The following is an 18,638-nucleotide window of genomic DNA, read 5'->3' as shown; positions in this document are numbered from 1 at the left end:
CCCCACCCATCAGCTCCCTTCACCTATTTTCATGAAAATTTACGAATAATAAAGCTGCTAATTCAACTATGTTTAGCATATCTTATGACGCATTATATTGACAATCAAGTGATGTTCAAATGGTGATATCTGGCTGGTCTTAGAAACGGATCTTTCGTAAAAATGGTTTAGTGTAACCTGTGCCGTGTAATACACTTTTTGCATTCGGAACTCCTCGGCCATTTTTTTCAAAATGTTTTCGATAAAATGGCCGAGGAGCTCCGAATGACACTTTTTGATGGCGGTCTACTTCCGGAACAACAATTTTGATGATATAATAATAAATCAATTACAGGCTAAATATATACGTATTCTTTGTAAGAAAACACTTTTCTTGTATGATGTTATTTTAATTTATAAGCTCTTTATCAGCTGCTCTATTACGTACATTTCACTTGTTGATTGACAAAGTGTAATAGTACCCGGACGTACACTGACTAATGTAAACACTAATTTAAACACTTAAAAAAAAACACAGGACCGACCCTGTATGACAACATGGTCGAAAAACATTGACTTGAGGTTATTGACCTCACTTTTAATTGGATTAAATCAAATTTGACTTGTAAACAATTCATTGTTGTTGTTTTAACCAATTTTTGGCTTTTTGTCGCCAATGTTCTCCTTGTACTTTGACAAATTGATACGCCGTTATCATCTCATAGAACTACTTCATGATGTACTTTAACTCTTGCTACTTAATAACTTATGTTAACGCCACTTAATATGGAAAGTTGTTTGATTCAATTTATATTTTTATTATTCTTATAATTACATCCTTTTCGTTTCCATCAAATAGACTGCCAATGACACTACTAAAGCTTCTTTTGCTTCCACAGAAATGTCTTCTTTCTCTCCTGCAAGGACAGCTAATGTTATTACCCCACAGTCTATACCATAGAAATTCAGGTGCTCTTCCGTTCTTCTTTCTAGTGCATTTCTGGCCTCTACAAAACTTCTACATTGAAATATGTAGTGGTCCACTGTTTCAGGAACCTTACAAGTGTCACAGTTTCAGTCGTAACTGTCTGTAATGTTTGCCCACACACACTTTTTCAGGAGGCCAAAAAACCCTCTGCCTGTGTTTCCGCTTAAAGTTAAGCAGTAATTACCATACGTCTTATAAAGCCAACTTCAATCAGACAGATCTATCGACATTGTTTAACCTGCTTAAGCTAGTAAAATCTGGTTCAGCCAACACCCTATCACCCTGCTGACACCCTTCACAACTGCCTAGACAAAAGCTAACTAATTAATTTGTGAAACTAAACAAGATCCTATAACATCTGCTTAAGTGATACCTTAATTCATATGCAGGTAGGGGATGGCAGCCTCAGCTTTGGAAAAGGGAGCAGTGAGGTTTGTTTGTCAACGGTGTAAGCAGCCCCTGAAAATTGACCTCTCCTTCGAAACTATTGACCAACAGACTGAGCTTGTGAAAGAACTCACAGGTATTATTATATTCGAACTCTAGCTCCGATCTGAGTTTGAACAATGTTCCGTGTAAACTATCTTAATTATATTGTAGTCTTCAACTTAATTTTATGTTAAACTGTAAACTTTGACAATGCTTTAATGGTGTGTGAAGGTAGAAGTATAGAAACAAATAGGAAACCTTTACAGCCCTTCTGTTGCAGATGATCAGATTTAAAGAAATTTAAGTGCTGCGATTATGAAGAGTTTTAATTAAGGTAGCATGTGGGGAAAAGCCTTTTTGTTATAAATCATGCATTGTAATGTTGGTTGTAAAGGAGTATGAAACTCGGTTTCTTTTGCACTATACTCTGCTTTGCAGTATGGTATTTTCCTGCATTAGATTTTGACCATGATTCAGAGCTACAGATAAGGGTTGTAATGGGTGTAAATATGCTTTAAAATGAACAAATTATGATAAAATCAAACATATGTTGATAATGGTATGAGTAAAAATTGTTTTTAAGGTGCACCATAACAAAGACTAATTTACAACTTTTGTTGAACAATTATTTTTACAAAATCGAAGATGACTGTGTAGAATCAATTCAACTTTGTGATACCCCTTGACAAGCGTTACATTTCATAATGCCATTTGAACTAAGTGCTGTTAGGTGTTTTTAATCATTTATGTTCTGCATTTAGGATCAAGCCTTTTCTGTTTTAATTACAGTCGAAACTCGTTGGCTCGATATCTCATGGCTCGATATCCTCGTTGGCTCGAACCAAATTAAAAGGACCGTTTTTATTTACTCTTTGTTTATATAAATTTCGATCGGATGGCTCCATATCTTGAGGGTCGATATTTCTCCACGCTCCAAGTGGTTTTCGCGGTCCCAAACAAGAATTTCACACTTTGATTTGGTTGCTTGGGTCGATGTCATTTTCGCGGGGTCAGTTAAGAATTTCACGCCTTGATTTGTTTGATTGGCTTCATTTAGCACAAGGCGCTAATCGATTAAAATTGCTTGACTGATATTATAATTGTTATCAAATTTAAATAGTTGAACAGTTTGAATAAACATGCCATCACTTTAAGTTATGTCTCTAATTGTTATCCATCCCTAAATTGCTATGCATTTTGATATAACTTTTAAGCTATGTTTGTGTTACCCACTGTTTACAATTGCTTGTTTTCGCATAAATGTATTTTTATTATAAATAAATATAAAATGATATTTTCTCATAATCGAATAAGTCATATTACGAAATTTAGGGTGCGTAACTATGCCCAATAAATACTCTTCCTTCTCTTGGGGAGATAGCGTAGCCTATAACAAACGAGGTAAATAAGACTTTATGTAACAAATGAAAAAATAACATTCTGTAAGCAATCCCGCTTGGCTCGATATTCTCGAGGATCGAAGTACTTTGGCCGGTCCCTAGAATATCGAGCCATCGAGTTTCGACTGTACATGCATGTTTGCAATTCAAAGTGCAAGTACTTTTTAACGATCGCCATAACACTTCACTGAACGAAAACAATGTGTATAATTCACTTTAAAAAGTTACATAATATGCTTTAAGTTAAAAGTTATTTGTAGCTCTGATGCTTGTGAATAACTTAATTACAGTAAAAAGAATCCAGGCTTTCCCACGGATTTTTCAGCTGGGGTTCTTTGACCCTCATGGTGAACTTATAGGGGTTCTCTGGTTACCGGTATACTATATGGACCAATAAAACAATATTTTGGGGTTCTTTAGGATGTACAGTTAGTTTGAAAAGTGGGTCACTAGGAAGACAGTTGAGAGAGGGGCTATGGAGATATAAGTACAGTTAAATCATGTACAGTAGAAACATGCTATGTTGAACTCTTGTTACCTCAATGTTCTGGTTATGTCAAACTTTTTTCGAATGTATTAGGTTTAGTATCACTTTTTGTATTTCCATTATATCGAATGTTCGTTATCGTGAAGTGTTTTCCGAGGTCCCAAACACTTCTGACATAGTGAGTTTCGACTATAAATATATTTGCAGTTACAAATCATGATTTAACAAATTTTAGCTCCCCTGCTTGCCCATGGAGATGTGGACCATGGTAACCTGTTCCCTGAAAAAGAAGAATATTATGAGGAAGATACAAATATCTCCAGGAGAATTATTCCACCCAGGTTTGAACTGTTTAATATGATCAGTTAACAATTTGATAACATTTGGATCATCGAAAAAGGATAGGGACCTAATTCAATATAATTCTTATCTTTATCCTTTAATAGACATGCTTCAGTAAATCTATTTACTTTATTAGCCAATTCAATTAACATTTCAATTACAAAAACTCAGATTCTTCTCTTTAATTGAAGTTTAATCAAAGCTTGTTATGAAACTTGTCCCAAGGTTGCTGGCTTGTTTAACCAGGATTGGAGAAGTAAAACTTCATAGTATTGTCTTTGGAAAAAAATCTAATGTTATCCAACTTCAGGTCTTAAAAATAATTGTTCTCAGGGCAAACTGACCATACCAGAGAAAACCCCTCTACCCAAGAGTGTTTTTTTTACCTCAAATAAAAAAATAAAATTGTATTAAAATTTAATACACAATATATCAAAATGTCATGATAAGCATACACGACTTGCTTTGCTGAGTTGACTGGAGTTAAAAGAAAGACCAAAAACTTTGTCCTACCCTACTTAGCAATTTTGAGACCGTTGCCCTAACCTCATATAAAAAAATATTTACAGCCTTATTAAATAAGTGATGCACTTTTATCTTCTATTATTTTGTTGATATGTTGAACAATCTGGAGTTGTAGGTATCCTGATGAAGACTCCAATGATTTCACACTGCTAGGAGAAACAGAGCCTTCTAGCATGGGAACACTTGGACATAAACCTAAGGTGAGATAACAGCAATAAAGAGGAAGAAGACTAGCTAGTTTAATAGATACAATAGATTGAAATGGGTGAGGGGAAAGGGAACATTGAAGCGGGCTGTGAAAATCTAAGTAACATTAATTTGGTAAAAAGAGTGAGAGATGAGTATAAATGAAATAGTTTAAGGATACAACTGCCAAATATTGTAATAGGGTATTTATTTATAACCCTATAATAAACTTTTAAACAAAACTAAAGAAATAATTGATTATCCGAAGCAATAATCCTATGAATACAGAAGGGTGCAATTGCTGGTTTTGAATGAGAGAAGAATGGTGCTACCAAAAAAAGGGCAGGGTGGGGCACCATTTTTAATGTCTTTTTCTTGGACGTTATTATTTTTTCCTGTCACTCCTACAAGTGCAAACCACTGTACAAAACAAGACAACATTAGAACACTGCTTATACAAATGATTTATTCTTACTTAATTTATTTAAATCATATTCAAAACAGTATTGTTTACCTGTTTATACCTTATTATTGCTCTTTAACGATTTAACATCACAATAGAAACACTATTCTTGATTAGGTTCAAGCCATGCTGTTTGACATCATGTCCGGGCAGTCAACAGTCGATCATCCATTGTGTGAGGAATGTACAGGTATGTTTCTGGTTGCCTACTTTTAGTTTAGTTTGGTAGTTTATTCATGTACATGTACTAAGTTTAAATGAGGTCAATTGAGAAGACAGTGGTCGAATTAAGCAATAGCTCTTATTATATAAAGCCCTAAACTGGTAAAAAGCGTTCCAATCTTGCTCAAATTTTGGATTTTATATATCATAGCTTGTTGAAAATTTGTATGCCAAGCACTAGTGAAAGAATTCAGAAAAGTTCATCCAAAAGTCTACAATATTAATTACTGCAGCTTGAAGCTCATAATGAATCACCCTCCTATATTTCTTGGGTAGAAAATGGACAACCATTGGCTTGCTTTAACTTTGTGGTTTGGCTTTCTTCTTCTTTGATATACGCTACATTATTAACTATCACTTAATTATAACTATATATATATAAATATATATATATTTGAATTAAATAATATTTCTTTTTTTTTCTCCCCATGCAGAAACACTACTGAACTGACTTATAGAGCTATTAAATGTAAAAGAGGAAAGATGTGATTACTACCACAATAACTTGAATTAGGTCTCCTCCCATCTCATGTCATCCTCGGTAACCCAGCGTATCATAACCTATATGATACCCCGTGCAAATTGGCTTGGGAAACTTCGTAAATCTGAAATATTCGTAAGCATTTTCTGACCAATGAAATAGCCGATAACAAAAAGGAAAGAATCTTCTTTGTGAAGAGCTATCGGCATATTTAACGATATCCTGCCTTTACAAACAATTTGTAAGCCACAATTTCATTGGATTATTTCAAACAGAAATTACATCTGTAACTTCTCTGCTTTTTCTGCACTGCATGAGATGTGTCTCATGCGACCAATCAAGCGGGTGGATTTAACCGTATTAATTTTTCATGAGTACGAAATTTTTACAGCTGTTTTGCCCAGGGTATCATATAGGTAATGATACGCTGGGGTGCCAAAGATGATCTCATGTATGCCACCTATATTTCATATAAAAAACAGATGATGAATAGAATCAAGTTACATATAAAAGTGTATGTATAATGGTTTCTCCCCATGCAGACACGTTACTCAACCAACTAGATGAACAACTAAAAGTAACGGAGGAAGAATGCCGAGACTATCGTAACTTCCTGGACAGGCTAGATACAGTACATGGGGAACAAGATGAACAGGCGTTACTGGATGATGAACTGGCAAGGGTAAGAGGTTTGACTATGGCTGGGGTTTGACTAGAGTTTGACCAGGGTTTGACTTTGGTTATGGGTTTTTCTTGGGTAAGGGGTTTGACTAGTGTAAGGGTTTTGACATTTTAAAATAAAATTCATTATGTCACAAATATTATTAAATATTATTATATTACAAATAATTTATTACAAGATATATTAGTTGTTTTATGATGATTGGAATAAAATATATGTCTGACCTCCAAAACAAACATATATCATTAAACAATGAAGAGACTTTACATAAAAACAAGGTAAACATTATCCCCTATGTTGCGTTTTTAACAATTTAAGACAACTACTTCAGTAAATCCAATATTGAACGACCACTCAAGTAATAAACTGTATTTACCTAACCTGTAATTCAATTGCAGTTGCGAATGGAGGAGAAAGTCTTACGAGAACAACTTCAACAAGTCGAGGAGGAAAAGACGAAAGTTGAGGAAGATATCAAGAAGGAAAGGGAGACAACCAAGAAACTGGAAGAGGAAGAAGACAGGTAACTCTTGCTTTTGTTTTTAAATGGAAGACAACTTGTTTATACACTTGGTAGAAATATGTGACAAAGCCTTGTAAAGAAGGTAAAAAAGAGTAAAACAAAATAATGGGAAATAACTAAGAAATTGGAAGAGTAAAAAGAGAGGTAAGTTTAAATGTAGGTCAACATTTTACAATACTTTCTAAAAATAGGGGACTTGGCACACTTTTTAGAAGCACTGTGTCCTCTTTAAATTTGTCAAAGAGGTCGACATTTTTTTGTTGCCACATACATTGATTTTTGCATTAAAAAACTGTCCTATAGTTTGATAGATCTTGTTTGCAGATACTGGCGGGAATACAACGAATACAAGAGACAAGTCCAGGAGCTGGACGATGAACAGAAAAGGTATGGCTTGGTTTCTTACTTCAGGACCAATGACAGGGCCTTTAAACCTTTCTTTGCCGTAGCAGAGCAATATGCTGATCAAAATGTATATATATATATATATATATATATATATATATATATATATATATATATATATATATATATATATATATATATATATATATATAGAGCGACCTATTATTCGCCCGTACCACTTTTTGGCCCACCCAGTTTAAACCAGTCAAAACGAAATATTTTACACAAATTAGAATGGCGTTTTATTGCGTCATCTTGTTTGACAGATATCAGCTGTTTTCTGAGTTCAAATGTAAGTAGTATGTGGAATTCGACCTAAATAAACATTGTTTACACTTCAAACCTTGTTAGTTGCACACGGGGATGACGTCATCATGCGCGCGCTCGCTTGCATGAGGCCCTGTAAGGATTTTTTAATTTTCCTTTTACCTTGCACTATCAGACGACAATATTGATTTGTCATTATAAAGTATAAAGCCGGTGATAAATTATTCAAATACCATAAATTGCTGGTTTTAAGTTCAATTTTCGAAAAGGCAAATGGTAAAACCTCAAAACGGTGAAGTAAGCGCCAAATTTTTAGTCTAAGGGAAGCAACTCAAATTTGAATTAATCATTACATTCTTGTACCGACATGCGTTGTCCCTCTTCGGAAGTCTATAAATATGCATACATTATGTAGGTTATGTTTCAAGAAGGAATCACAGCAAATTCTTAAATTTTCTGCGAAGAGAAGAATTACTGAGTAGGTGTTGTATCATTTTACACATACATTAACAGTATATAATAGTAAACATGTTATATTTATAAATCAATTGTCCATTTAAATGGTGGCTAGACTGGTCAAATAAAATAAAAATGTTTGAAGATATAGTTTAGAGAGAAATATATGAAAAACATCGTAAGAATAGCGAATTAATGGGGTGGGCGAATAATTGGTACAGTAGGGTGCTTATTTTAGCGAAATTATAGGGGTACTTTGCGCGTAGGAATATTCGGAATCCCTAGCTATTTTCAAAAACAAATTACACAGTTTTTGTCGGGAGAGCCAACCTATCTGAGTGTAAAGTTTTATCATAATAGCTATTTTGTGTCAAAAGTAACGTAGGAAAAACCTCCATTTCCGGCTGAAAAGGGGTCGCTAACCAGTATATATAAATATAAAATAGTAAAGTTCCAGTTCAAGAATCAAATAAAAAAAGTAACATCACATGGGTATTCTTTTCTTTAGTAAGCCAACCAGTTTTGCTTGTAGCTCAATTTATATATTTAGAATGTGTCATATATATTCCTTTTATACTTTCCGGTAATTTTTGTTGTTGTTTGTAATTTATAGATAGATGATTATTGTGCCAGTTTGAAATTATATAAAGAAGATTTTTTTCTGCTATTTTTCCAATTAACACCAATTCAATTTACAGTCAAACACCAAACAACTTCTGAATTAATGGTTGCATAGGCCAATGAGTTTCATAATGTTGCTGAAATTACATTCTAATACATTCCAGTGTGGATAACCAGTTGAAGTATGCACAAGCCCAGCTCGACAAACTGAAGAAAACCAATGTGTTTAATGCAACATTCCATATATGGTAAGTTAAGATAAGATGTATTTTATGCTCCCCAAAGGGAGAGCATATAGTCGCTGCTTTGCCTGTCTGGCTTTCTGGTTGTCATACATTTGGCTTGAGAATAACTTCAAAACTTCTGATGGGATTGAAATAAAACTTAGAATATAGATATCTGGCAATAAGAGGAAGTGCAGTGCACAAAAACCATCAATCTTTGATGCCCCCTTTACCATTTTTTCATAATCAGTGCCTGGAATGTATCTTAGAAAATACTAAAGGAATTGAAATAAAACTTCATATATAGATAGATGGCAATGAGAGGAAGTGCAGTGCACAAAAACCATCAATCTTTAATGCCCCATTTACCATTTTTTCATAATCAGTGCCTGGAATGTATCTTAGAAAATACTAAAGGAATTGAAATAAAACTTCATATATAGATAGATGGCAATGAGAGGAAGTGCTGCCCTGCATATTTACTTAGTTAACTCCTCTTCACATTCGTCATGTAACATATGACATGTGAATTATCAATCATAATATTTAAGTTATATTGAAAATAAGATTGCACTGGTATGTTCTGCTGTATGTAACTTTCTTTTTGATAAATACTTATAGTATTATGCACAGGTGGTAATATTTAGGATTAAGCCAAATATCAGGTTTGAGAGCTTTTAATTTCTGACAGACTATCGTACAGTTGTAAAATTGTGTGTTTTTGCTGGACATTTTCATAAACAAAGTAAGTAGTACATTGAACATGGATATCAATGGCTTTGAAAACAATTTCAACATGGGTCTTCAGCCCTTAACCCTGTTCTGGGCATGACTCCCACATACTCTCACTAAATTATCAGCAATTTCTGGATTGGGATTTTCGGTATGTTATCATCGCTGTAAATTGAATACTTTATTGTCATAGAAAACTATGTTAAGAAATTACCTGGTATCCAATAGCTATGAAACTTTAGCCATTCAGAAATCAAGCAAGATTTTGAAATCTGAGCAACCTGTTAAAAATTAGAGAAAGTTTATATTTTCCATAAGGCTAAGTGAAGAAGTTTGTCAGTTTTTCTTATGTATCCGTAAAACCCAATCCTTGGCCTTTACATTACAGGTAGCCACCATTTTCTTTTAAAATATATCTTATACTAATAATATGTGTCATATTAATGTTTGATTTTTTTTCAACAGGCACAGTGGACATTTTGGGACCATCAACAATTTTAGACTTGGCAGATTAAAAAGTGTCCCAGTAAGCTTGTTATAGCTTTATAGATATAAATGGAATCTATTGTAATATAGAATAATAATATACAATAATATATATTGTATTGTAGAATTACTTAATAATTAATATTTTTGTATAATTAACTAGAATTTGAAAATGAATGACCCTAAGCATATTATGTAAAAGTGACCTTTTCGCCTGTTTAACTAGGTATACCCTGGTAATGTTTATATGAGATGATAATTTTTAAAGAAAAATTGAATTATTTATCATAGTCGAAGTGTCATTGTCGTTAATGTTGTTGCAAAATCATTAACCTTGACTTTAACTCCTAAAGTTTCCATGATATTCAAATAAAACCTGACACTCATGGCGCCAGAGACAATACACACAAAATTGTACAGCAAGGTCCATAACTCTGGCTTAAATAATTGTTGAATATTGCCCCTTTGTTTTACTGAAAAAAAATGACAGTGACATGTTGGCATTCCCTCCTCTACACTCTTGGCTCCAATTTCTTGAAACTTTAATGTTAACAGGCTTAAGTAGCTTATTTCAATAAGCCAAAATACATACTTAGATTTGATTTTGTTAAATGAAAATGGTTAATTGTAATTGTCACAAAGGTAATTCCTATTAAAAGTCTAAAATATCTAAAAGAAGTAAATATAACGCAAATTATATAAAAAACAAAACAATAGTGAGCTTAGCTTAATCTTGTTATAAGAGACTTAAGAAGTTTCGAGAAATTGGGGCTTGGTTTATTCATACAGTTGATTTAGCTTTTCATGTTAAGCCTGAAAAGAAATAAAAGAAGGCTGTGATAAAACCCAATCTTCAGTTTCCCTTAGAACTGAGTTGGCTGATTTCCTCATTAAGGAAACCCCACCCACAAATAAGCTAGCTCTCGGCTAAATAAACCTTAATCTTAAATTGTAATGCTTAGAGATCCCTTATTGTTTTAGAATCATTTGGAAGGTATTTGATGGCTGATTTCTAATTTGTAATGTTAATTAAACATAATGTTATTACAGTTTGTATACTGGTTCTTTATTTCAACTGAAGTCAGTGTTATAATGACCTATTTTGCAATCTATGAAGGTCAAACAATTGTTTGATATATTGTTTCTGTCTATATTTTATTACATATATATTTATCTGTGCATGAAACACTTTCAAATGATACCGAATTAAATGAGGTCAGCTGGCATCTAATATTCCCTTTTTTCATATAGACATTATGTTATTTAATAAACAAATGAATAAAAAAAAGAAGAATTATTACCTCCATAAATATTAATATTTCATAATAATGGCGTCATGAAAAATGCAAAAAATAATATAATGGTTAATCAATACAAATTAAACATAAAAATAATCTCAATGTTTATACATAAAATGCACTAACTCATCTGTGTATCCTATCGATGGATGGCATACCTTACAATTGTGTTGTTTTCTGTGGCTGCAGGTTGAGTGGAGTGAGATCAACGCAGCCTGGGGTCAGACGGTGTTACTTCTGCATTCTTTAGCATTGAAAATGAACCTTACATTCGAAAGGTAAGATTCTATTACCTGAAGAATATCCTCAGGAGATGGACTAGCGTTGGGTATGAAAGTATTATGTTCGTGTTTCCATATTTTTACCATGCCTGGATATTTCTAAGACCACTAATGTGCCACAATCTGCCATCTTCGAATTTTGTTTTAATGGATAATGATTGACATGTTTCAGAAGTGCATAATCAAAATACATGTTAGGCATATTATAAAGAATATTATAACAAAATCACTTAAAACCATTAAAACAGGACGGTTATTGTAGACTATTAGATGTTAAATTAATATAATGGCATGTCATGACGGTGACATCAGTAAACAAGTATGCATACTGCAAACCACTAAAGCTGGCTTTTACACGTGCCCTTAGGTCAGAAATCACTAAAGCTGGCTTTTACACGTGCCCTTAGGTCAGAAATCACTAAAGCTGGCTTTTACACGTGCCCTTAGGTCAGAAATCACTAAAGCTGGCTTTTACACGTGCCCTTAGGTCAGAAATCACTAAAGCTGGCTTTTACACGTGCCCTTAGGTCAGAAATTTTAGTCTGCGGGGCATACCTGTGAAAGATACTTACATTCCAGTCATTTTTGTGGTCAAAAACTGGACTGAGAATATTAAGAAGCCAGTTATCAGTTCTTGTTTTTTCAACCAGAACAATAGCATTAACACTTCAATATATTTTCTCTTAGGCAGTAGACCTATAGGAAAGCAAGAAATTGATAATTATTTCAAAATTATCAATGTGTCTGTTCATCAAAAAAAAAATAGAGGTAATGTCATACCTTGATGATTTTGCTGTCAGTATCGATGTGCAGGAACATTAACCTTGCCATAACTGAAAAACCATTCAAAGTATTCAAATGAAACTTTGTTCAAACAATACACACATGTCGATTAAGAGGAATAACTCTGGCTTAAATAACAATTGTGTTATGTTCTTTGTTTGACTGATAAAACTAGAACAGATCCAACATTGGTGTTCGTTCTGCAATGCTCTTGTTTTCGCAATGCTCTTGTTTTAGTAATTAAGTCTGGTTGCATTAACGAGAGGTGAAAGCGAAAAGGTTCTATCTTCTTCTTCATATAATGTCACTTAAAACCTTTTCACATTCACACCTTTAAATTTAATTTACACCAGTATTAGCTGACATGGATCAGGTTGGTATGAATCGGGTTTAACAAGCAAATTATGTAAAAATAAATTCAGCATTAAAATAAAAAAAATGTGGTTGCAAAGAAGGTTGACAAGCTAGGTTAATATACATACTATATGGTCTGAGTAGATTTTTTTGTGTTTATGCCAATATTTAAAATATAGATCAAGTAAATTTTAAAATTCCAACGTTAAGTCAGTGTATAATTCCTGTCACTTTCAGATACCGATTAGTGCCATATGGAAGTCGTTCTTACTTGGAGTCCTTAACAGACAAATCCAAGGAGCTGCCATTGTACTGTTCTGGGGGATTCAGGTTCTTCTGGGATGCCAAGTGAGTGTAAAATATAAGCTGCTTAACCTTTTTAAACTTCCATGCTAGACCAGTCCAAGGAGCTTCCTCAGTACTGTTCGGGATGTGGGGAGTGGGAAGGGGGTCAGGTTTTTCTGGGCCAAGTGAGTATAAGATAAAGGCTGCTTAACCTTTTTAAACTTTAATACTTGACTAGTCCAAAGAGCTACCATTGTACTGTTCCGGGGGGTTTAGATTCTTCTGGGATGCCAAGTGAGTGTAAAGTATAGGCTGCTTTACCTTTGTTAAGTATACATACTATCTCGACTAATCCAAGAAGCAACCACTGCACTGTTGAATGAGGTTTAGGTTCCTCTGGGATTTTATTTGAATGTTGAATAGTACTAAGGCTACAATACCTTTGTTTTAAAATAAAATATAATACATAATAAAAAAGCAGCCTAAGAAGAAGCAACTACTGTATGGTCAGTGGAAATTACTTGTTTTTAGATGCAAAGTTATTTGTAAAATAAAGGCTACTCTACCTTTGTAAAATAATAAAACAATCATCCAAGAAGCTATCACTGGATTGTTAGGGGAAAACTAGGTGCATTTTAGTTAAAGTCGAATTGAAAAGAAATACAGACCAGTCAATGTTTGTTTTTTTTTGTAGCCAGGGACTAGGCCTCTCACTTCTGACAGAAAAAACAACATTTTTCAAATGTTGAACACATATTCTGCTATCAGATTTTCATTCATTTTTATGAATCTTATTAATAACAGGTATATTGAGCTACAGCATGCAGCTTTGATTATGTTTTCTTACGTTGCAGATTTGACCAGGCTATGGTGGCATTCCTGGACTGTGTTCAACAGGTACACAAAGATTTGATGTCTTAAAGTTTCCATAAAAACATATTTTCATTTTGCTAGAAATAATGCAGCCTAAATATGTCTAGTAGATATTCTAAATTATGTTTCCACATTCAGTATGCATGGTAATAATCTTCAATGAATTTTCCTATTTTTCATAAAAAAAAAAATTGATGTGTTAAAATGCAATCTTGGGCTCTTAAAATGTTTCAAACTCTCAACAGTATAGGGGGGAGGCTGACCGCTTAACCCCCAGTGACCCTAACCCTGGACCTGCCAAGGAGCCTAGTGGGACCCGGTGATAATCTCAGTGATTTTGCTTCCAGTCATTATATGATATACAGACCTTCTTCTATTGTTTCAATGGGTCCAACTATCAGACCCGTTCCCCTAGCAAAATACATGATATTTTCCCAATCTGGAGAAAAAACCCAATCAAAAGTTGTTGTTTTTTGTTTTGTTTTTATGAAAGTCCTTTTACCTGTTTTGGTTAATTTAACATCCTAATGAATTGTGTGATGTAAAGTATAGGGGATTTCTAATTCAGAAATCAATGTTTTTGATCACATTCAGAGATCAGTATGCAATATTAACTGTCATGAGTTATTGCAAGCGATACGGATTGATATTTCAGCCATTTCAGGTCTTTTGAAAGGGAAAAACTAATAATTTAATAATTTTCCCATTTGCAGGAGACAGAAAGGCTTGTTTTTTTTTCCAATTGTTAAATTGCCCAGTTTGTTATATGAAGCCATTATTTTGTCTCAAAATGGCATATTTCACGACTCAGAATTTCTCAAAATGTCTAGGGTCTTTTCCAAAAATGGGCAGATATTAAAATATCTGTCATGTGTTCCCGTTCCGGATAGAAAAATCCGACCAGAGGGCACCTGCATGCCAGGTAACGAGGCTTGCCGAGTTGCTGGCTACGCAGCGTGCCTGAAGGTCGGATTTTTCTATCCAGAACGGACACACATGATAGATATTTTTTCTAGCATACCTTTTATTACATTTTTTGTGAAGAAAATACATAAGAAAGCACGTTTTTATACATTTCACCAAAAAACGCGTGCGATGATGTTTATTGACGTCATGACGTGCAGTAATTTGTATTCACCGCATACGTCAACAAGTTCCTTCGATATCACGTCTTTTAAGGGTTATTTTGTTTTGTTTTTAAGGAATATTTTTGTAAAGTTAATGTTAATCGAACTCATTTATTGAAATCTAATAACTATGGTTACATTAAGTGTTTAATAAAAGAAAATGAAAGTATTACGTCACAGCGCGTGACTCATCTGGCATGGGGGGATGCCAGATGGAGTTTTCCAGCACGGCTGAATTCACCGGAAATGCCTATCCGGTGTGCTAGAAATGGAGATATGTTACTTCTTATTGGTTTTGGATAGTTAATACACTATATATTTTCTCCATTGCATACATGTCTATTGCTTCCAGTTCAAAGAGGCAGTAGAGAGAGGGGACTCACAATTTTGTCTGCCATATAGAATGGAGAAAGATAAAATAGAGGATACAAGTAACGGTCAGGCATTCTCTGTCAAGTAAGTTGTTTACCTGTATATATAGTCACCACATTGTAAACATACACATTATATATTCAATTGAAGGGTTTAGAATGGAATTTGATTAAAAATCCAAGAAAAATTCTGCTGGTATTCATAAAGCATCTTAAGTCTTTGAATAACTTAAGTCACTTTCTAACTTAAGTATCTCATTATTAGTATGATATATTTAAGAAATATAACACACCACTGAGGGTCATATGACATTATAAGGACCGGCCAGTCAGCCACCGAAAGTGTATATTGATCTTCGGTGGCTGACTGGCCGGTCCTTATAATGTCATATGACCCTCAGTGGTGTGTTATATTTCTTATATTATACTGAACATTTTTCATCACCATTCAATATTTTTAAAGCAATGTAAATGTGTTTTATTGAACAAAGCTAATAATGTTTACTTGCGACAAGATTTCGCCCTTGTGAAAATAGCAAGCCGCACGTACCAATTGTATGACGTCAGCAGTCCGGACCGGCCAAAAATATAATATGGACCGCTGACGTCATTAAACTGGATTTTCATCAAAATACAGTGATATACAGACTGATAGAGTTTATATATAAAAAGAAGGGACACATTTATGTGAGGTATAATATTAAAAAATCATAACTTCTGGAATACATTATTATTTACCCCAGTACTGTAAATTCATTTCTTTAAATTTCACTATGAAAAATTTATTAAATTGATTAGTTCGGAAAATTTAAGTCTTAAATCTTAGCACTTGCTCAAAAAAACATTTAAGAATCAAATGAAACTTGGTACACGTCGCCAGAGATAATTCCAAGATATATCTTAAAGCCTATAACTCTCACTTTAATAAATGTTGAGTTATAAATGCTTCTTATTCAACTGGGAATAAAAACAGACTCATGTCAGAGGTTGGTATTCTCTCTGTGGGGTCCTTGTTTAGTTATATGGCTTATCCATGTAGTTACTATGGCATTTTAAGTACCTTCAATCCGGGAGCTTGCTCAAATTTAAAGCTGCACTCTCACAGATTGAAAGTTTTGACAACTTTTTTATATTTTGTCTTGGAACGAGCCAATTTTTGTGAAAATCCATGGACACCAGTTATATAAGACTCCTGACAAAAAATTAGATCGGAGATTTTTATATTTAAGTTAAAAAATTGATGTTTTATGCATTTTTTTCTTAAACCGTTAGTAACGGTTTAAGCCATAAAACATTAATTTTCGAACGGATATATGAAATCTACAATCTGATTTTTTTGTCAGCAATCTTATATCATTGGTTTGCAGATATTTACGCCAAAATTTTCTCTTTCCAAGACAAAAAATAAAAAAGTTGTAAAAATGGTATATCTGTGAGAGTGCAGCTTTGAGAAACTAAAATATGGTAACAATTTGAAGTGTTTTTTGAGACTTTGCTATTAGTATATGTTATAGCCTATGTATTTCAAATTTATTCAAAGGGAGTGAGACCAACTTATGGTTCATTGTTGATAACTCAGGATCATTAAGTATGATGTTACTGCCACATATAGGGATCAAATCAGTCACATACACCAATAATCAAAATAGAGTGCACAAAATACTTGGCTCTGATTGGCCAGTTTGGAGCAATGAACTATAAGTGTTTGTTCATGTTTCCAGGATCCAGTTCAACTCTGAAGAGAAGTGGACCAAGGCCCTTAAATTCATGCTGACCAACTTGAAGTGGGGTTTAGCCTGGGTTGCCTCACAGTTTGCTAACAAATGACCACTGGATAAATCATTGTGTACAGGAATGACTATATAAAATAGTATGCGGGTTGACCTAAAATTTGTGACTTTAAATCTATTTAACAATGGAGGCTTGAGTAAAATCACAGTTTGCTAACAAATCACCACTGGGATCTTTTGTGCAAAATCACTATATAAAGTATGTGGATGACCCTTATATTTTGTGATTTTAGATCGATTTATCAAGTGGAAGCTAGCTTGGGTGGCATCACAGTCTGCAAACTGTTGCGGGCATTATATAAGAATGACTTAATAATAATATTATGCAAATGTAACAGTAATTTGCGATTTTAATTCTGTTTAACAAAATATGAACAGGCCCAAATGGGGACTAGCCTGGATGGTAATGCAGATTGTACATTGATACTTTTGTACATACGTTCTCTGCGACTGACCTTATAAATTTAACAATTGTCTACTACATGTATTTATAATTATGAGTATTAAATCATATGTTTTCTGTCTAGTCTGAAGTGGTAACTAACCATGGTGGCTTTTCAGTTTGTGTCGGAATAACCACTCAAAATGTGTTGTGTTCAACAACAATTTTATATGCAGGTGTAATTTTAAAACACCCTTTGTCCTGAAAAAGGGCTTAGCCTGGTTGGTTCACAGTTCACAATGAAATAACCAAGATCTGTTTTATAAACAGAGAATTGTGAAATATTAGTGCTTTTTATTTAATATGACTGAATATGTTATAATGTTTTTGATGTGCAATAAATCATATACTTGAACGTTTATATGATGTTTTTTTATTGCCATGCCATTTTAAGTTTTAATATATGTAGTTTTTTTGCACTGAAATAAGCAGAAAGGTCTGTGATAGGTCTTAAGGTAAAAAATAACGTTTAGGATAATTATGAAATTGGCAGTTTTGGGCAACTTGTTTTTAAAATATATATGAAAGAAGACATCTATCTTGAAAGTTTCTGCGACCTTCAGAGCATGTATTGTCATGGACCCTGTCGTTCTGTTGATGATGTCATATTTGCTGCTGACATTTCTGCGGTTCAATGTGTAGAGCTTATCATTTTGGAATTATGACAATGATAAAATGTTACGCAACTATTAATGAACAATTTGAATGTATTGTGAAAGATCATGATTTATAAATATTGGACTGTGTTATTCTACTATCTACTCTTTTAATCAGAATATACGACCACAAGGTCCTATGAAAAAATATATCAAATCCAAATTGGGCGCTTGTTTGTCCATGGTTAACATGTGACAAGTAATATCTCCATTAGTCTGACAGTTATGAATATTTATATCAGGGTGGTTTGTCGTCGTATCGATTGACTATGAAATGTTTGATGTTTTTAATATTAAGATCTTAGTTTAGAAAATGACATTTCAATTATGAACATTTATGTTGAAGCCAGTATCATCAACATCTACTGTATTTCTTAAAGTATAGTTAGATTCACTTAATGTGTTAGAAATAGTGAGACTGTTGAGTTTTTGTCATACAAGGTTTTAAAAAAAATGTCACAATCAAATATTTGAAAGATA

General features: G+C 33.5%; 1 protein-coding gene across 1 annotated transcript; it reads left to right on the top strand.

Moving 5' to 3' along the window:
- Positions 1–220: 220 nt before the first annotated feature.
- On the top strand, positions 221–17,863 carry LOC128241901 (beclin-1-like). The gene is made up of 15 exons (XM_052959024.1): positions 221–356; positions 1,357–1,490; positions 3,519–3,624; positions 4,266–4,350; positions 4,917–4,989; positions 6,045–6,184; positions 6,583–6,707; positions 7,032–7,094; positions 8,621–8,704; positions 9,878–9,938; positions 11,386–11,474; positions 12,852–12,962; positions 13,754–13,796; positions 15,252–15,355; positions 16,992–17,863. Exons 2-15 carry the CDS (start codon positions 1,364–1,366, stop codon positions 17,095–17,097), a joined length of 1,317 nt encoding a protein of 438 aa, XP_052814984.1. The 5' UTR covers positions 221–356; positions 1,357–1,363; the 3' UTR covers positions 17,098–17,863.
- Positions 17,864–18,638: the final 775 nt, after the last annotated feature.

Source organism: Mya arenaria, chromosome 7 (genome assembly GCF_026914265.1).
Source record: "Mya arenaria isolate MELC-2E11 chromosome 7, ASM2691426v1".
NCBI lineage: Eukaryota > Metazoa > Mollusca > Bivalvia > Myida > Myidae > Mya > Mya arenaria.
This window is presented reverse-complemented; position numbering and strand designations above follow the sequence as displayed.